Source organism: Oryctolagus cuniculus, unplaced genomic scaffold, assembly GCF_964237555.1.
Source record: "Oryctolagus cuniculus unplaced genomic scaffold, mOryCun1.1 SCAFFOLD_139, whole genome shotgun sequence".
In the NCBI taxonomy this organism is placed as follows: Eukaryota; Metazoa; Chordata; class Mammalia; order Lagomorpha; family Leporidae; genus Oryctolagus; species Oryctolagus cuniculus.
Window position 1 is genome coordinate 27,159 of NW_027208245.1, and position 20,690 is coordinate 47,848.

The 20,690-nt window shown below is 49.3% G+C and overlaps 1 protein-coding gene and 1 long non-coding RNA gene across 3 annotated transcripts in view; one reads left to right on the forward strand and one right to left on the reverse strand.

Moving 5' to 3' along the window:
- Positions 1 to 259: 259 nt before the first annotated feature.
- LOC138848074 (uncharacterized) lies at positions 260 to 19,278 on the reverse strand. Its single transcript, XR_011385928.1, has 3 exons — positions 19,026 to 19,278; positions 11,732 to 11,989; positions 260 to 10,436 (listed from the first exon to the last, which is right to left on the reverse strand). It is a non-coding gene; the product is annotated as an uncharacterized lncRNA (long non-coding RNA).
- Positions 17,392 to 20,690, forward strand: part of LOC138848073 (protein sidekick-1-like) — a 69,277-nt gene continuing 65,978 nt past the window's right edge. The window contains exon 1 of one of the 2 annotated variants that reach the window (XM_070067699.1): positions 17,392 to 18,238. In XM_070067699.1, the coding sequence (XP_069923800.1) occupies positions 17,418 to 18,044 (627 nt within the window). In that variant the 5' untranslated portion in view covers positions 17,392 to 17,417 and the 3' untranslated portion in view covers positions 18,045 to 18,238. The remainder of the gene's footprint in view (positions 18,239 to 20,690) is intronic. The other variant, XM_070067700.1, reaches the window with a different exon arrangement.

A 20,690-nucleotide genomic window follows, 5' to 3' on the forward strand; every position in this document is an offset into this window, starting at 1 on the left:
GAGAGACGCTGGATGGCTGAGAACAGGGAATGGCATAATCTCGTTACCTCCTTTATTAGGAAGATCTTTATGGAACCTGTGTGAAGAACAGACTTGTGAAGGGGCCAGGAGGGAAGCAAGGAGGCCAGCTGCAACTGGCCGGGTAGGAGACCATGGCCCCTTGTAGGTGGTGGGATGGCTGATAAGGAGGGTGGTCCGGTGCACAGACTTTGTTGCTGGAATGGGTACCTCACCTGAGAGGGAGATCACAAGCTGGACTCTTGGCTGTCGGTGGGCTTCCTGAGAGGCTAACAGAGATGAGGCCTCAAGATCCCTTACTTGGGGCCGATGCTGTGGCACTGTGGGTTAAAGCCACGGCCTGCAGTGCCAGTACCCTGTGTGGTGCTGGTTCGAGTCCCAGCTGCTCCAGTTCTGATCCACTCCCTGCTGATGTGCATGGGAAAGCAGCAGAGGATGGTTCTAAGTGCTTGGGCCCCTGTGCCCATGTGAGAAAACCAGAGGCAGCTTCTGACTTTGGCCTGGCTGTTGTGGCCATTTGGGTGGTGAACCAGCAGACAGCAGATCTCTCTTTCTTTGTCTCTGTCTCTCCCTCTCTCTATCTGTAACTAAGACTTTCACATAAATAAACAAATATTACAAAAGAAAAAAATCCTTTACTTGCATGGACGGCTCCCCCTGGCTTGGATTTTGTGATGAATCAATTTTTAAAATGCTATTTATGGTGGGTTTTTCTCATTCTAAATAAATATTCACTTTTGTATCTGATTGTATTAATAATGCTCCCCCAACAGAGGCCACCAGATTGAATAAGCTTCAAGTCCCATAAGACCCTGGATTAGCATCTGCCCTGAGGTTCGATAAGCCATATGGAAAATGAGAAACTGAGGCTCCAGGTTAAAAATGACTTGACTAAAGCAAATCAATAAGTTCCGCACGTTTTTCTGTAATGAGGCACTGTTCATCCAGTAAGTTGTCTTCAGATAATCCTCTTTCTCCTGTGGTGATCCACTCTTTTTCACGCCTTCTTCACGTATTTCTAAAGCCAGCCTTGAACTGTATTATCCTTCTAAACGCAGCAGGGTAACTAGGAGAGCTGCACCCTGGGTGTGCTTTCCTCTGAGACACTGCACTTGTTCTGTGGTTAGGAGGGGTGTAACCTGATGCTAAAAAAGTCAAATATCTGGGCTTGGGATGCTGGCTGTGCCACCAACTCACCACGTGACCCTGATCAGTAAAACATGGAGAATAGCACCCACGAACAGGGTAGCTGTCTGGATTAAGGGAGATACTCTATGCAATAATGAACCAAATTCCTTGCAGACAGTGGGCACTCACCTCTTCTTGTTATTGTTACCTTGTTGGCTTTTTGGTGCCTTTTCTTTCAAGGCTCCCTGGTCTGCTCATCAATCCTTCATCAAGGCCAGGGTCTTGGCCCATCTACCAGAGAATCAGCCCAGCATGACCTTTATGCCACCTTACCCAAGTGATCAAATTCCTTCTCCCAGGGGTGAGAAAACTGGACACTGTGTGTCCCCTCCCTCATCAATACGATACACCGAGAAGGTTGAATCCACCTTGTTCTTAACAAGTATGAAACCTGAACCAATCAGCCAATCCAGAGAATGGGACATTCTGCAGGTACCTGGCCACAGACTCTTAAAGAACAATGTCATGAAAACAAACAAGCAAAAAGAGGTGGGGAACTATTCTAGAATAAAGGGGTCTAACAAGCTCGGAAACCTAACACTACAAGGAAACCTTGGTTGTAGCTGGGTTCAAGTGAAACAAAACATTTGGGAGGCTATATTAGAGGACTGGGTTAATGTTCATGCTAATAGGTGTGATACTGACATCACAGCTATTATCAGTCAGATGTGAACAGCAACGCCCTGTATAGCATAAAAGAGAAGAAGGTCCCTAGTTTTAGGGGATGCCTGGTGAAGTAGTTAACGGTGATGGAGTCATTAAGAAGCAAGAGAGGGAGAGGGAAAATGGTGAGCTGTCAACACTGTTCACCACAGAGTCGATGCCAGTGCTGCTACACTGCTTACACTGGGGGAAAGGTAGAAGAGGGCTTTGAGAAATTCATAGAAAAACTGAATTAAAAGATAATGAATATTTTGCAATGAACGCTTAGAAGCTCACGTGTGTGTGTGTGTGGTACCTTTCTCTCAACTGCTCTGTAAATTTGAAAATTAAATTTAAAAAGCCATTGTTCTTCACAGCCACTGGGCCTTTCTGCTCAGTGAACTGTTGGTCCTGCCGTGGGCAGGTAGTGGGTAATGGATGGCTTCCATCAACAGCAATGCCAGGACTCATTTGATCACTTCACTGGTGCCATTATCAATGTTTCTCTGCACTCTGTCATCTCCCTGTGGGTCACGGCAGCTCGGGGAGAGGCACGGGTGGTGAATGCAACAAAGGTTTTTATTACATGAGATGGAGTTTCCAATCCTGGGATTCTCAGATCACCCTGTTGAGGGGTAAAGCCAGGTACCCCACTGCTATTTTCTCCATCCCTCTCCAGGCAGGTTCCTCCCTCCATGACCCTGGCCTCCTTGTGTAGCTCTTGTCCTAGGAGCCCATCACACTGTTACCTGGCCACCAGGTCTCTGAGATGCCAACTATATTAGGCTTCTACATGTTACCCCAGGCTCCTGGCATTGGGGTATATTCGGGTAATCCAGCTTTTTCCGATTTGTCTGTTCTCTGCCCACCTAATGTCTCATTGGATGGAGGAGATTCTGTTATTCCAATTGTTTTCTTAAACAAAACTGCAAGACTTTCTTCCTGGCCTCTGTAACAGAAGACTCATCAATCTTCATCACATACTCAGCCCACACCAGCTGGCTTTCTCCCGTTTTACGTTTAGAAAATCTACTGTAATAAATGGTTCCTTTTAAACTCTTCTAGTGTAACCTTTATTGGTTGAGTGGTGATAGCAGAAAGATCATCCGTATTATAATCCATTGTTTCTCTGTGTGTCTTCTCGTTTCACCTCCCAATTCTCTGAGAAAAGGGACTTACCCTCTGACACTCAAACTCTCTCTGATACACACAATAGTAGGAACTCAATAAATGTTCACTGAGCAAAAGACTCATCCATTGCTGTAACAACAGCCCCTTGCTAACTGGACAGTGGTGCAGAAGGAACAAGCATTTCCTCTGACATATCACATGGCTGACATTTCATAGGGACCTGCCTGGCGTCTTGAGCCTTCCATATCAATGTGATGCAAAAGAAGTGTTGGGAGGGGACCTCCTTTGCTCAAGGCACAATGCAGCCTGTATTTCTTGAGCTTCTACAGGTCAAACCTGCATGCCCTCATGTAACAATTATCCCTGGGAGCCAGCGAGCCAGGAACCCTATTGGTGCCAAGGTTGAAAGCTGAAGGCTTACAGATTGCTTGTAAGCAACTCCCCACGTCTTAGGGAAAGCTGACCCAGGTACTCAAGTCACAACCAGGTGAGGCAAGAAAACTAAGTGCTCCAAGAAAAAAGGCGAAAACATTGTCCCGAGTCCTGCATCTGGAATGAAATGGACAAGCTCTCAGGTTAAGAAATCTGCAACAGATCACGAGCAACAAGAAGATATATAGAGCTTGTTCCCATCACAAAACATTCTGGCCAGTGTTGAGCTCTGCACCCTTGAAGCATACAGCATATCCCTCAGCTCCTCATTCGTAGAGGAGGAACCAACAAGGGGACTTGAAATTTGTGGGAAAATAGAATTACAAGGTAAGCTTGTGTTGGTACAAAACTTTTTTGAAATTCACGCATAGCTTTTTTCATGACTCACATTTTCCGTGGACTTTTTCAAGACCCCTTATTAAGAATCGTGGTGGGGAAGTGACTGGCCATGGTCCCACAGCAGGAGGTAGCTGAGCCAGGACCCCCTTCGTCAGTTCCTTACTGCTGGGTTTGTCTGTGGAGCTGGTGTGAGGCACGACTCTCGGTACTAAATATCAGACTCCCAACTGCTGACTCAACTGGCCGAGGGTCCCTGCTTCTAAAGCTCCCCGTGTGATACTAAGGAGAACCACACGTCTTTCCATCCTGTGTTTTTGATTATTTGACATTGGCAGGTTTTGTGCAAGACCGGGCTCTGTAGACCATCAGGAGTCTGGATCACAACACTGATGGTACCCCCTTCCTCTTCCCTTCAAACAGTGGGCTTCCCTGTCATCTGGTAGACACAGTGGATGATTTAATGCATCATTTGGCTCCTGGCACTCTCTCACTCAAATCACCACCATGTTCTGCTGAGGCCAAAGTCCTTATTGTGGCCTGGAAAGCATTCCTCCCGGGGACTTGTGGTCTTCAACCTCTTGCTTGCTCTCTCCTACCACCTCCTGCTGCTCCTGGAACCTTCTAGAAAAGGCTCAATTTTCAGTGCTATTTCCTCTGCCTGGAACAACCCCACCTGCCACTGATCTGCCCTGTGGCTCAACCCCATGCCTCACCCAGTGCAGATAACCTGCCTGCCTTGTTCAAGCGTTTTCCCCCATCACCCATACCTCCCTTGACTGTCATGTATTTATTAGGTGTACTTCTTTGTCTCTCCCCAGCCTGGGAGCTTTGTTTGCTTCATTGATAGAGTCTAAGGAGCTGAAAAAGCCTGGTAAGAGTAGGTATTATAATAAATATTTGTGGGGGCTGGCACTGGGGCACAGTGGGTTAAGCTGCCTTCCACTTACAACATCTGTCTTCCCTATCCCCCTTTCAGAGTGCCAGCAGCTCTGCTTATGATCTGGCTCCCTGCTAATGTGCCTGGGAAGGCAGTGGGTGATGGCCCAAGTGCTTGAGTCCTTGCCACCCACATGGAAGACTCTGAAGGAGTCCTGGGCTCCTGGCTTCAGCCTGGCCCAGATTTGACCGTTGCAGTCATTGGGCAAGTAAACCAGCAGGTGGAATCAATTTCTCTCTGCGTGTCTCTCCAATTTTAAAATAAATAAATACTTGTGGAATTAATTTGCAAGAAAGGGTTTGTTGATCAAAATACCCTCAATCAAAAGGGAGTTTGTGAGCAACTTGGCTGGACCTATGTGGTCCTTGTCATGCTGCAGATATTCAGCGCCTGCAGAGATCCATGGTGAGGACAAAGGGCATTGGTAACTGTGGGCCCCCTGCACCAGAGGATGGTTAAGGGGAGGTCTTCCAGCAGGAACCCTGGGAACAGCCAAGTGAAGGTTGCTTCTGCCCTTGGCGAGGTGGTGACGGACAAATACACACAGAGGCCATGCGGCACCCAGGGATGTGAAGGATTCTGGGAGAAAGGCATCATTATTTTGGTAAGGGTGGATGACAGGTCTTTTAGGGAGTAAACCATGGTCCAGAGGAAACATACAGAAATCATATTTTAGATGTTCAAAGAGCCCTGCCAAATTCTTGCACCCGGACCCATTTTTAAAGCTTTAGTTGGCATGGTGTGGGGCAGACATCATGGGCTGATGAAGTGGATGAGAAAATGCCACAGATGCAGGGAGAACAGGAAGAAAGGGGCAGCTCTGGAAGGAGCGGCCTCGGCTTGGGGACCCCGGCCAGGAACCCCAGAAATGGTCCCTCATAAGAATTTTGCAAATGATCCAGAAGAAAGTATATCCAGCAGAGTCTGCAACTGAACACGTGACCTTGCACCTTCCTGGCTGGTGGGACGCCAGGGCAGTGGAGACAGATGGTGGAGGTCATCAGGGCTGAGCATGTGGTGGGGAAGCAGCCAACGAGCTTCACTGGGGAAACTCTGGACATACATACATACAAAGAAAAATGGGCTGGAGACGTCAGCATGACCCAAGGGAAGGTCAGAAGAGGCACGGGCACTCCCACTGGACCACCTCAGCCAGGTTAACAGTGGATGCCGGACCCTTCCGGAAATGGGCATTGGTCATTAAGGGATGGAGTTCATTTTCCCACTGCTTTTTGAAGTTGGGAAATGGCTGCCATTCTCTCCCTATCTCCTGTCCTGAGGGTGCGTCTTAACTTCCCCCATCCCACTTCACAACTTTGGGCTTTCAATTGTGTCTTCCCCACCACCTTGTGAGCCCCCAGCACCCCTTCTTCTCTATCTTCCCCAACCACACTCACCCCTCACTGCCCTGAGCTCCCTGCTCAGATCTCTGTGGAATGCTTTAATATTTGCAAGAGGTGTCTTTCATGCGGGCACTCACGATTAATGGGATGCATGATTGGATCAAGTCTGTGTGTTTCAAGACAGACACAGGGAGATGGAAAGATGCCAAGTCAGCCAGGGGAGGGAGGCACCATGGCCAGAAAGCTGGGCTCCTCAGTCTGGAATGAGGACCAGTGAAACAGGCAAAGGAGCACATGGAAATCCTTGAAAGTGGAGAGGTGAACAGGACCTGGCTCACCGAATCAGAACACTGGAAAGACGAAGGTGCCAATGGTGTTTAAAAAATCCTTTCAAGCGAATGGAAGCCTCCTTGAATCTTTCTGAGTATGAAGCATGATATTCTTAAAAATCAGCTGTTTGGGTAAGATTTACATACTGTTAAATACACCTGTGGGGAGTACAGTTCCATGAGCCTTGACAAATGTATACATCCGTGTAGCCAACATCATTATTAAGATGTAGACCATGTCCATCAACCCATGAAAGTTCCTTCATGCCCCTCTAAAGTTAATCACTCTGACCCAATTCCTTGAGGAGCCACTGACTTGCATTTAAACGAATTTTTTTTTGTGAAGCACACATACACACACACAGATGCACACACACACACAGACAATAGATAAATATAGAGAGAGTTCCTATCTGTTTTTCGCTGTTGAAGTGCCCACATGGACAGACTGGGCCAAGCCAAAGCCAGGAACTGGGAGTGCAATCCAGGCCTCTCAAGGGAGAGGCAGGAGCCCAATTACTTGAGCCACCACTGCTGCCAAAGTCTCCATTAGTAGCAAGCTGGAGTCAGGAGTTAGAACCCAGAATCCAGCAGTCACTCCAATCTGGGATTCAGGCATCCCAACCACAGGCCAACAGCTGCTACGCAGTGGTCTGCTTTTCATCACTACGGATTAACTTGCTCCTCCAGCACTGGTACCCAATTTTCATATCTGGCTTTTTTGTTTGTTTGGTTTTTGAGGTTCATTCCTGGTGCTGTACATATCAGTAGCTACATCTATTTCATTACTGTATATTACCTCATTTTGGACCATGGTACAATTTGTTTATTCATTTATCTATTATTATCTACTATTCCAGTTGTTTCAAGTTTGGGTCTATTATGAATAAAACTACTGTGGACATTTGTGTACAAGTCTTTTTCATGGATAAGACACAGTACTGATAAGTAAAATTAAAAAATCTCAGAGCTAGACAGAACAGAAAAGAGGGATCCTAATGTGCTGAGTTCAGTCTTCTGCCTCCAGCCCTCTGCTTTCTCCCCTCCACCACAGTCCTGAGAACTGGATGTTTGGTCTCTGTTTGCCCCCTGCTAGGGAACTCACTGCCTTTTTTTTTTTTTTTTTTGACAGGCAGAGTGGACAGTGAGAGAAAGAGAAACAGATAGAAAGGTCTTCCTTCTGTTGGTTCACCCTGCAATGGCCGCTGTGGCCAGCATGCTGTGCTGATCCGAAGCCAGGAGCCAGGTGCTTCTCCTGGTCTCCCATGTGGGTGTAGGGCCCAAGCACTTGGGCCATCCTCCACTGCCCTCCCTGGCCACAGCAGAGAGCTGGACTGGAAGAGCAGCAACCGGGACATAATCCGGTGCCCCAACCGGGACTAGAACCCGGTGTGCCGGCACCACAGGTGGAGGATTAGCCTATTGAGCCTCGGCACCGGCCTAAGCCATGGCACCAGTTTCACTGCCTTTCAGAGCTGCTTATCAGAGAATCCTTCAATTGCTAGAAAGTTCTCCCTGACACTGAATTGCAAATGGCTGCTGGATAGGGCCCTGGTGTGGTGCTGCAGTGAAGCCTGGTAACAGCCACACAGCCGGGTATTTTACAAAGGCCCCCAGAGTGACTTCCGGTCTTCCCTGTTTCAGTCACCATACCCTTTGTTCTGCCATCCATTCCACTTGAGACTTGCTTGAGCTTGTGGTCAATGCCTCTTCAGCTGCTTCATAACAAACTGAACGCATTGCTCCAGCAACTGAACACCTGCCCAGCACTGGCCAGCAAAGCCCACGTCTGCACACAGCATTGCCTGATATTAGCCAGGGCTCTCCATCACCCATTGCTAACCCCACAGAGCTCACAGGCAGCCAGGGAGCCGCCCGCAGGCTCTGCTCACATGTGCTGCTGCTAAACCCTATCCCCCCATCCTGTGCTTCATGCAGTGGGCAGATTTATGGAAATGGCACAGGCCTGAAAATACAAATTGCTTCAGAAATGAATCAGACAACTTCATGGTTGAAAGACCCATAATGGCTTATTACGGCAAACTGGCATGTGTTGTGCTGTCCGTGCCTTACTTTTCTAGCTGACAGCGGGATCAACAGCTATGTTGAACTAGAAGGTTCTGGAAGCCCCTAATAGCTCCTAAAGTTTGTGATGCCTTCTCCCACCAAATGTTCTTTGGTGCCACTGTCAGCAGCATACAAAGCCAGCTGGGCCAGGGGCTGCCTCAGCTGCAATGTCATCTTGGAGGAGAAGTAGTAGAAGAAAGAGAAAGGGAAGGAAGGCTAGGGAGAGGCCGGCATTCCTGAAAATCCCAAATGTCACTCAGCAGGAGACGGGCAAGGTGTGTCACCCACACCTGGGGGAAGACAACTGCTAGTTCCACCCACACGTTAAGATGTTACTTTTTATAGTTTACTTTTTATTTTTGATAATGTGAAATGCATTCATCTTTGAATTCTTAGAAGTGCAGAAAAATTTTAAAGAAAAAATTCACCTACAATTCTGTACAGCAACAACTACCATTAATATTAGGAAGTGTTTCCTTTTAGTCACTTTTTATTTCTTTGCTCCTTAAAAAAGAGTCTTGAGAGACACATAATTGTTTTCATCTCTCCTTTGACCCATCCCTCCTTCCAATGTATGCCCACATACTCCATGTTTTGTAAGACAAAGGGGCATAAACACGTTCCCCTACTTTAACACTCTCTTGTCCATTTTCCCATGCAACTAAGAATCCTTTAAAAACACAAATTTAATGATAGTGTAGCATTCCGTGATACACATAAACTGTGAAGCGTAATCATTCCTAATCTTACATATTTAGCTTGCTTCTAGTATTTTCCCATTATTGCCACTCAGAGACAACTGTTCCTATACTCAGAACTTTCACATTTTCAGTTATTTTTCAGTTATTTTAAGGATATACTCTTACCACTGAAATATAATTTGAAGTGTACTTTCTTGAGACTTTTCATTCATATGAAAAGTACATATGTATACATATGTATACATAAGTATGTGTAGATAGATCGATCGATCGATCTACAAATCCCACCCCACAGTCCCGATGTGGTCCTGCCATCCTACTTCAATCAGAAATTTCCAAAACCAATGGCATGGATCAGCTGTCAGCATCACTTCCTAACTGAATATGACACAGAAGAGAAAAAGTAGAAAAACCCTAAATTTCTCTCCAAGGATCCTAAGCCCCAGAGGTGAGTGGAACATGAACTATTAGACAGAAAATGGGTGGTTAATTGCTAGAAAGTAAACAGCCACACAACCCTGGAAAGCCAGAGGCACGGGGATGTCACTCAGCCAGAATGGCAGGTGCTGCACCCTTCACCCTGGCAGTAGCTGGGATTGTGCCTGTGTGATGAGTGGGCTCCCCGCTGCCAGTCTGCTAGGCCTGCCATGACTAAACACCACAGACTGGGTGACATAAACATCAACCGTGGACTTTCTCAGCAATCTGGAAGGTGAGCAGGGCTGGTCTCCACTGATGCCTCTTTCCTGGGCTTGGGGATGGCGTCTTCTCCCTGTGTCCTTACATGGTCATCTCTCTGGGTCATCTGTGTTCTGATCTCTTCTGATAAGAACACAGATTGCGTGAGGACCCAACCCAGTGGCATTATTTGGATGTGATCATCTTTATAAAGGCCCCATCTCCAAATGCAGTTGTATATTGAGACTTAGGACTTCAACATGTGAGTTTTGGGGGGACACAGTTCAGCCCGTAGCCCTGACCTAATGGAAGTACTGGTGTATGAGGCGGGCTTTGGTTTGTAATCTGGACTCATCAGCCTCCAATGCAGGGATCCGGGGCTCTGCAGGAGTCCCTTCCTCCGAGTGGTTCTCCAGGTCCTCAGGGAATTCCTCGTTCCTCATCATGTTGTATGGAAGCTCAAGCCACTCGGAGAAGCCACATAAATGAACTCTGGTCAACAGTCCCCGCTGAGCCCCGTCTGAAGTCATCCCAGCCCAGCTACCTGACACGTGAGTGAAGAAGTTCCAGATGAGTCCAGCCTTCAACCCTTTCGCAGCTGTGTTCTGGTTGCATTTCTGATTCCTGGAACCTGTGAGTATAGTAAGACGATGTTTTATGTCACGTTTTGGATGGGATTCTGGTTTATTCAATGTTATTCCACTGGGTAACGAAGGAGCTGGATGATCACCCAGACCGCACACGTTTTCATCTATACTTCCAACAACTGTTTGTTCTGAACAGCATCCTACATGCTCTTTGGGGCACTGGGGAATTGGGGTGGCATTTGCATGTGACTCACAGTGCAGTCTAAGTGATGAGTGCTTTGCCAAGGAAATGACCTGGAGCGATGGCACAGAAGCACCAGATTCTCACACAGGTGACAGTGCGGAGTCAGATGGGTTAACAAGCACGTTGGTCCCTATGGAAAATGGGGAAAGCAGAGTCCCTCTAAGAGGGTGCACAATGCTTGCTTCCCTCACAAGTTACCTTCAGCAGGATCAAGGTGCTAAATCCTGCTGCACGTTTTCCCCCAAAAGCTGCCTTTACCAAAAACCAAGGTGTCTGCCCACTCCTTGGGAGCTTCCAATCCTATCATGAGAATAGCAAGGGAGTGGTGATTCCACTCTTCTGAGCCCCCAGGTTACTGTAGAAACAAGTTGCCCACCCCACACTTCTGATGGCTCTTCCACGTGAGACAATTCTTTCCTGTGAGACAAAGGACCGAGATCATCTTTCTCTGTTACCTTTTCACCCATAACAATAGCAGGAACAGTGTGCTGAGGTCAACCCCAGCCCTCCTCTCTAGCCGTGGGCATCCCTATGTCCACGGTCTGTTCCCAAAGGAATTGAAGGCAGTTTTGTTTTATTTTACATCAACTTCCTCTTTAAAACAAGATGTTCTTTAAGATCCCCTCTAGTAAGTTTTCGTGATGCAGGATGGACAATCTTTGTCTCATTTACCCCTAAAGCAGAAGCAACGCTTTGCATCAGGAGATGCAGGTTCAAACCCCAGTCCCGCCGCTCACTGGCCAGGCAGCCTGGGCAAATCATTTAAATCATCTGAGCCTAGCCTCAGTCAAATGGAAAAACATGTGCTTTACCACATGGGGATTGTTGTGGAGATTAAAGGCTTATGTGAAAGTCAGGTGGAGAGATGTCTGCTGAATCCCTTGTTAAAGTCTCTCTTTCTCCAAACATCTCAAGCCATCTGCATTTTCTCTGCCCTAAAGGCTGCCAAATCTCCCCTCAGTTGAGGTCTCCTCTCTCCCTCCCTCCTTCCCTGGCCACCCCTGAGCTGCATGCTGTCCTCCCTGACCAAGGCTAAAGCCCATGCACAAATGCAGGAGACATGCCCAGAGGCCGGCCTCCTGAGCTGTTACTCACCCCCTGATTCCTGTCAGCAGGAAACAACCTCCTCTCAGTTCTGTCACCACTTTATCGTTTTCTGTAGCACCTTCATGCTCAACTGCTTGGAAACATCCTCTCTCCTTGCCACCAATTTCTCTACCAAGGCTGTCACAGGGCCTGTGAGGATATCTTCATTGCAGAATCTAGAGGTCACTTAGCCCTGATGTCTTGACACTGGGTCAGATGCCTTGAAGTCATTTCCTCTGCTTCTGCCATTTGGCATCCACGTCTTATCTGCAAGTGATGCCCCAGCGATGCGTCACAGTTAAGAAGTTCAAATCCGAACCTCCCACCAACTCTGCGTCTCCACCTATGTTCCCTCTCTTTGGAAACCAGATGGACATTCCCCCAACCTCCCAAGCCAGAAAACAGGCTGCCATCCCGGATGCCCCCTTAGCTCACAGCTCCTTAGCCTGTCGCCTCTCCCCCATCCCAGCCACTGTTATTTCCTGTTAAAATTGCTCCCATGGTCTCCTAGCAGGTCTCCTGGCTTCCAGTCTTGCCCCATCTCGATCCACGGCATAGCCTGAATGATTATGTCTAAAAGCATTTTTCATTGCACAATCCCTGTATTGAAAACCCTCTTGGTTCTCCACTGTTCTCAAGCTGAGTTTCAAACTTGGCTTTGCACGTGCTGTTCCCTCTGCCTGGAACAGCCTCTCTCCACCCTTGTGTATCCACGGGTCTCTGTTTAGATGTTACTTCTGGAATACTACCTCCCTTATGTAGTATTCCCTTTGGAGCCTTTGCTTATCACACAATTGCTGTTTCTCTATTGCCTAGCACTGGGGCTGGCGCTAATTGAGTGTTCGGGTAAACACTGGCTGAAAAGCAGGGATGGGAGGGATGACTACCTGCCAATGGCTTTTGAACTTGCCACAGAATCACCTGGGGGCCTTGTGAAACCGCAGGCTGGGCTCCCACCTGACTTCCTGATTCATGCCGCCTAGGGGAGGCAGCTGAGGCTGCTTGTCAGGGGTTAGGAACCCCGGCTTCCTGCAACGTCAAGGCGCCTGAGGGTGAGGGATACTTTCAAAGAAAACTGGAGGTTCGCTAAAGTTCTGTACCTTTCTTCTCCATAGCTTCCTTAACGGTATTTTATGAGATTTTAGCTTCTGAAAATGTTTTCAGGAAACTAGTTGGGCTCTAAGGTAACCAGAGCACATGCCCCATTAGGGCTCAAAGGCAGCACCTGGAGGCTCATTGATGGATTGCCAGGCAATGGAACAAAGGTGAGGCTGAGGCTGGGCTTAGCAGTTGGCAGGGATCTGAGTGAAGGGCTGAGGCCTCCAGTCGGGAGAGTTCTCAGGGAACAGGCCCCAGGGACCGCTCTCAGGCATGCCCTGGATGTGCAGTGGTGGGGCATGATTTGCACACGGAAGGGCACAGCATCCCTGGTGGACAAGTTCTTGTTGTAACTTGGCCTCTGAGGGTTGGGGATTATTTTTCTCAAAAGCACTGAGAACCCATTGGGGATGTTTCTTAATGAGGTATAGGTAAGAAAGGACTTCTTTCTGCTCAACATCTTCTTTTTAAAAATAAGCTTTATTAGTTTATCTTCATTGTAAAAAACAAACTTGGAAATTTAAAAAGCAAAAAAAAAAAAAAAAGCATGTAATTCTATGTCCCCTGAAGGAAATCCTGTTTTGAATTTGACATCTATGCTCTAAGAAAAAAAAAAGGATTATTCCACATTATAGACATGCTCTTTTATAAGACAATACTTACCTGTTTAACTTGTTGATTTTATAATAAAATACCTCCATAGAGCAAGTATTTATCAATGTTTCTAACTATTCTTTTAATACTCATTAAATCTGCTCTATGTACTGTACTGTCTTTATGCCTTTGTGAGAATCAAAGACAATTCCTATTTAAAATTTAGCAACTCGAGCATGGCTGTTTAATTTATATATTCACCAAGAATACATGAGTGCATCTCCAGAAACCCTCTGCAGCTCTGGCCATTGTCTGTTCACATTTTTTATTGGCCCTATTGCTTGGGTCTTTTCATGTTTGGGATCCATTTGTGTCTCTTCAAATGTTTATTTTCCTTTGTATTTCTCTGAGATGTGCCTGTTCCTGTACTCTGTTTCTCATTCCATGGGCCTTGCTGTGTTTTTCCCATTGATGTATAAAAGCTACCTATATGGCAAAATATTACTGCTTTCTCTAGTTGTTTCTTCCACACGGACACAAAGATGCCTCTGAACTGTAATATATACACAGTTGAACTGTTGATGTTCTAGGAAGTTGCGAGCTTTCCTTATAAAATTGAAAAATAACATTAAAATCCTATCATTTTTGGAAGTTTCCTTTTTATCTCCTGGTCCATAAGAGGGAGAAGAGAACACAGAAGGAAGTGAAAGAGAAATGAGTGCAGAGAGGAAGAGAACACAAGCGAGGGTTCCAGTCATCACATTACATTCCTAGGAGACTGGACTTACAGAAGAATCAGCTGGAGACTTGCTAAACGCAGGTGATGATGTGGGAGGTCCAGGCTGCCTTTCTCACGGGCTCCCAGGTGAGGCTGATTGTCAGGCCAGCACCCATGAGCTCAGGGACCACTCTGATTCCCCTGAAATTATCATATGTTTTGAAAACTCTCTCTGTCGCTCCCCCTCTTCATGGAGGAACGACACAGGACCCTGCGCTGTTCTTTTGTCTGCTCGGCCCTCCCCGGGTTTGCTGCTGGTTCTTCCCGGGTTGGCTACCAACCCTTCTACCTCCGTGGAAGGGCGGTTCCCCCTAGCCACTTTCCCCACTTCTGCAGGGGAGTGGCACACAGCCGGCCGGCTCTCGGGGGCTGCACAGGTGTTCCTTCAGATAGATGTTCCCCTTAGATGTTCCTGGTGCATGTTGTCTCTCTCCTCCTTTATAGTCCTCTTCCACCAATCCCAACTCTGCTACCCACACGCCGAGTACGCTGCCCTCCTCCAATCAGGAGCAGGTCCTGCTGTTTATTGGTTGAACTGGAGGCAGCTGTGTAGAAGCTGTTTCTCCCTTCTCCGCGCCATATTGTGGGAGAGCAGATGCATAGAATAAGTCTTAATTCCAGTAACTTAGTCTAGTCCGAGTTGCTCCCCACATCTCTCCTTTCTCTTTTTAAAGCAGAGAGAATCCTAACTGCTTGCTGTGGACAGCCACAGGTCTTTTTTTTTTTTTTTCTTTCGAAAAGAAAAATATATCCACCTTCCTGGAGTGACATCCCTGTGCCTCCTAGCCTTGCAGAACATCCCACTAAAGACTTTCCAAGGCCAACGTGCAAGCATAACACGTCCTCTTCTTGGGTCTTCTTGTTGGGCTGGGTAGAATTAAGTTGAGGGGCCAATATGGTGGTGCAGAGAGTTAAGCTGCCACTTTTGATGTTCGCCTCCCCTATCTGACTGCTGGTTTGATTCCCTGCTGCTCTGCTTCCAGTCCAGTGTGCTGGCTGAGAGTGGGAATGAGGGGACAAGGATGCAAAGAATGGAGCCAAGACAAATCCCAATCAAGGCTCCTTTATTCAACAAATCCAGTAGTATTTAAAGGTGACCAGTTGAATACAAGAAGGCACACAAAAGATTTACATATCCAAAAGACTTTTGGGGTTACAAAGAGTTCCTGACAAGGCTCTTCCTGCCATTCTTCCTGCCTCTCCCTGAAATCTCCTTAGCCTAATTGTCTGAGCCAGGATGTCTCCATTCATATGTTTAAGTGTAAACAAAAGGGGCGACTGCCTGTGGCTGCCCACAGTCCAGCTCCCTGGGGATGCAGAGACAGCCACAGAAAAGGAACCAGGTTCTTGGGTCCCTGCTGCCAGGATGGAGTTCCTGGCTCTTGGCTTTAGCCTGGCCCAGCCCTGGCTATTGCAGCCACTGGGAGAGTGACCCAATGGATGCAGGTGCTTGCTCTCTCTCTCTCTGTCCTTCTGCATTTCCAATAAATCTTTTTTTAAAAAAAATTGAGTTAGAGATTAATTGGCCTTTTGGACAGAAGTAGTCTCTTTTTTTTTAAAAGAAGGAACAGCTGTCATGTAAGCTGCCCCTCCCCCTATAATGACCTAATGAATCTGGAAGCAGCAACACAGTCTGAGGACGGGGCTCAGGAGAGGTGGATTCTGGTCCTGGCTCTAACACAGTTGTTTTGCATCTATTAAACTTTCTCGGCTCAACTTCTTCAACTGCAGAACGGAGATGATAATAGAGCCTTGCCTCCGCAGGAAGATTTCGAATTAGAATTTCCCAGAGGGGTCTCTGGACTTTCTCTAGGAGCAGTGACGTCATCCATCTCTTACAACCGCCCCTGCACCGCCTGGGCTTTCCAATCTCCAAGCAAGTTTCCACAAAGCTTTCGGCGAACTGCAGAATACATCACAGCAAACAAGGCTCCGGGCAATTCTGCAGGGTCCTGAAGCCAAGAAGTAGCCCGAGCTCTGCTCATGCAGGCACTGTACGGCTGGGGATATGGGCTCCAGCTCTGATTCGAAAGCACACTCAAGGACATAGGGCTGCTGACCAAACACAACCAGTGGCTCTAGCAAGGCCACACCGGCACGAGGGAGGGGATGGAAAAGCAGCATTTATGGAGTGTGTTAGCTCACTTTCCTGCAACAACCCCGGGAGATGGGGAGTGTCCTTCACTCTGGGCAGCAATGGAGTCAACAACTGTCCGAAGGTCACAAGTAGGAAGACCTCAAAGCCCGATCTGCTCCAGGGGTGTAGCCCAAACCTCAGTCTCACAGCAAAGCAGAGGTGCTCAGAGCAATGGAGACTGGGCAGTGGGGGAAGGGGACCTGCTGACTTTGCGCAGGTCATGTCACTTGGTTAAGGCTGAGGTTTCTCCTGCCAGCACTTCTCACATACAGGCAGTGAGAAGGCGCCACTGCCCAGGGCTGGCCCAGAGAGCCCACTGAGAGCCTCCCTAGGCTCTCAGCCAACCTAGCAAGTTTGCAGCAGCTCAGGGCTGCCTGCAATACCGACAAACAAACGACAGCCCACCCGTGCCCCTGTCTCATCTGAGGACAGCAAGGCGGGAAGACAGCCCATTTCGAAGCTCCACGATGTTGTCAGAGAACAGAGCATCCATCTCTGCCTGCCTTTTTTGGTGTGTGTGTGTGTCCCTTCTAGCGGCTGCCTCCTCCACATGGCAGCTGCCCCGGGTCTCGGTTGCCCCATGCTGGCCAGCACTCACAGGTGCTCTGCAGGCTCCGACTCCTTGGCCTGCTGCTCCCCACTCTCCCGCCTGGGGTCCAGATGCGGACCCCAGCAGACGCGGCTGTCTCTCGGGGCGCACACCCGGGCCCCTGGCCCTTCCCCACTGGGTGATCTCACCCGATCACCATCACGTGCCCCTGGGCTCCTCCTGGCTGACTCCCAGCAGCAGCAGGCTGGGTGTCACCTTCCAGCCCTCCTCCCGCCACGCGCGGGCCTCTAAGCTCCGGAGCGCTTACTTCATCCCATAAACTCAGCTAATGCTTACCACATACTCCCCGGGCGGCCGGGAGAAACCCCTCCCTTGACAGACCCTTACTCCAGACCCGGGAGCGGCGGAGGCGGCCTGTGCTGCCGGCCCCCAGGACAAACATGACCTTGGACGCCTCTACGAAGCCATGTCCACTCCTCTGAGCAGGCGGCGGCTTTGAACCAAATGGTGCCTTTTGTCCCTAGCGTTTAGGAAACCGATGGCGCCCGTTTCTCGTTCGCAATTATGGCAACTTGGCGCGGAACCCCCACGCCCCCTTCCACTGCGCCCCAAGCGCAGAGCCCCGGGCGGGGAGCAGGGCGGCTCCCAGGGCACTTGGAGCGGCGCTGCCGGCGCGGGAAGTTGCCCGAGTCCAGCGCCGCTGCCGGCGCGAAATTGCAGGCGGGCGGGCGCGTCGAGTTTGAAAACGAGCGAGGGCCGTGGGGGCGGGCCCCGGGAGCGCAGCCGCCTCCCTCGGCCAATCAGCGGGGGCGGCGCGTGCGGCCGGGCTGTGAATGGGGAGCGGCGGCCGCGGCGGAGGGCGAGAGCCGGCGCGCGGGCGGGCGCACTTTCTCCTCAGCGCCGGTTGACAGCGCGGCGGGAGCCCGGAAGGGCTCCGGGCGTCGCGACGAGAACTGCCCCCGCTGACGACTTCTCCTCCGCCTCGCTCGACCCCTGCCGCGCACCTCACGCGGGCATCCGGGACGCCGCCCCTCAGCGCCGGGTACCGCGTCCACCCGGGGCCGTCCCAGCCGTCCGGTGCGGCGTGGCGCTCCGGATGGCAGCTCCTCGGTATGGTCCGCGGTGCCCGGCCCTCGGTGACCGCCGGCGGCCCGCCGCTCCCTGAGTGCGCTGGGTCCTTGCCGGGCCCCTGCCTCGACCGCGAGCGCCCGGGACCCCGCGCGGCGCCAGGCATTGCCGGCGAGGACGCGGAGTGCGCAGGGCAGCGCGGCGGACGGCAGGCGGCAAAGTTCAGCCCGGGCCGCGGGCGGTGGGCGCTGCTGCTGCTCCAGCTGCACTTGCTGCGGGCGCTGGCTCAAGGTAGGCGCGGGCCGGGGCCGGGAGTGGGCTCTGGGGAGATGGGCGCCAGTCGGGGTCCTGGGCGCCGCCCCGGGGGCGGGCTCCGGAGGTCGGGCGCCGCTTCGGGGTGCAGCGCGGCGAACTTTGCGAGCGCGGGTGCGCGGTGTCCCCTGCCCCCCGAGCCGCCGGGCCAGGACTGCGGCGCGCGGGGTGCCCGCTAGACCCACCCGGGGCGGGGGAGGGGCAGGTGAGCTCCTCGAAGCCCACCCTGCGAACGAAAGCCTTTGAAGGGGAGCCCCAGGCACCCGCTCCTGGAGAGGCTGCCCGAGTCCGACCCAGCGCGCCGAGCTGGAGCCGCTGGACGGGTGTCGCTCTTTGCCCCGCGGAGTCTGGGCGGCGGTGCGGGGCTCGCCCCCGCAGACCCCCAGCGTCAGATGCAGCCGCGCCAGCTGCTGGGCGCCCCCCTCCCGGGCAACCCCGGCCTCCCGCTGCTGCGGTTGCCCCGAGCCCGACCCCTAGGTGGGAGTGTGCGGTCGGTAGAGCAAAACTTTCCGTGCCCACAGCTGTGCGGCTTGGCTTTGTTTCCCTCGCTCTGTGGGCCTCGGTTTGGAACATTCCAGTGGTGATCGCTGAAATAGGAAGCGGCGATCTGCCGATTCCAGACGACCTCTGGCACGGCGAGGGGGAATCTCCGTGAAAGGAGCTGTCCCCGGCCGGCCGGAGCCCTTCGCCTGCCCCTCAGCACCCTTTCCGCTGCAGTTCGCTGGTCTTAAAAGAGGGGGTGGGGGAGAAACAGCCGCTTACATACCACCCTTTTCGGATGAGGTCTGTAGGTTAGCCAGGCTCTTCTGCTGTTGGCAGCGCTAGTCAAATTAACTTTGGGCTGTGTTCATTAGCTGTATCCTGGAAAACCATCTCGGTGAGGAACTGGGTACTCGGAGGTTGACTGACGTGGGACAGCCTTGAACTCCAGTTAGCTGTGTTCTGCGTCACGTGCAGATGATTTAGCTTACTGCACAGGAAAGGATTCAAACGCACCAGCATGTTGACGGTCTGAATTGAAAGCCGGCATGCCACAGTTTAGAAACTAACTCAAAATTTTTAAACTGCTTATCTAATAGTATCTGAATGGTGCCTCCCCCAGGGGTTCATAAATGGGTTCCGTGAGGTCTTACTGCGTGAAAACAAATCGTCCTGCTTATGCTCAATTTAACTCCAGCATTAGTTGTACAGTTTTCATTTTTATTTGTGCTTCTTGCTTAATATCTTAGTCTGGAAGCAAGGCGTCTGTTAAGTCATTTTGTAAAATGGGATCTGGATTGCCAGAGAAGCCAGGTTTAACTGAAGAAATTGAAATCACTTGATTTGACCTTTAGAATAGAAATGGTGTTTTATTATTGAGTTTCTTTTTTTTAACTTTTATTTAATGAATATAAATTTCCAAAGGAGAATATGGATTACAATGGCTTCCCCCCCATAATGTCCCTCCAACCCGCAACCCTCCCCTTATCCACTCCCTCTCCCCTTCCATTCACATCAAGATTCATTTTCAATTCTCTTTATATACAGAAGATCAGTTTAGCATACATTAAGATTTCAACAGTTTGCTCCCACACAGAAACATAAAGTGAAAAATACTGTTTGAGTGCTAGTTATAGCATTAAATCTCAATGTACAGCACACTAAGGACAAAGATCCTACATGAGGAGTAAGTGCACAGTGACTCCTGTTGTTGACTTAACCAATTGACACTCTTGTTTATGGCATCAGTAATCTCCCTATGCTCCAGTCATGAGTTTCCAAAGCTATGGAAGCCTTTTGAGTTTTTTTAAACTCAAAAAAAAAAACTTAAAAAAAAAGTGACTTGCGCTTTACAGTAAGATATTTGCATTTACGTGTTTGAAGATGTGCACAGATTGAAACAGTGGGGAAAATCAGTGGCTTTGTTTTGAAGTTTATTACATGGATGTAAAGTTTTGGTCATTGGCACTCTGAAGGCTGTTTGAAGTATTTTTACAGATGAAAAATGAATGAAAATACATTAATTAAAATACTAAGGCAACTGCCAAACTTTCTTAGGGAGGAATATTTTATTCCTTGTCGGTAAAAACATTGGTATCTGTTTTACATTTATATGGTTTGTAAAAGTGTACAGATCTTTTAGTGTAGAATTTCAAATAGATTGTCACAAATTTTAAATTCATTGACAGGTTTCTGTTCTCTGTGAAATGTGTAATATATCCATCATTTTTTATATCATTGAAAATTCATATTACAGAGGAGATGTCACCGTTTGACAAAAGCTCATGTATCTTGAAAATGAAAATTCTGGTGCTGCTATAGCGATTTCTGATGGGATGATGAGCTGGTCATATGCAAGGAGTGTGATCTCTTGAATCTTATCAGATACAATGTAATATTCTAAATGGGGTAGTTACCAGTAAGTTGCAACTGGTCATAAGCACCATGTTGT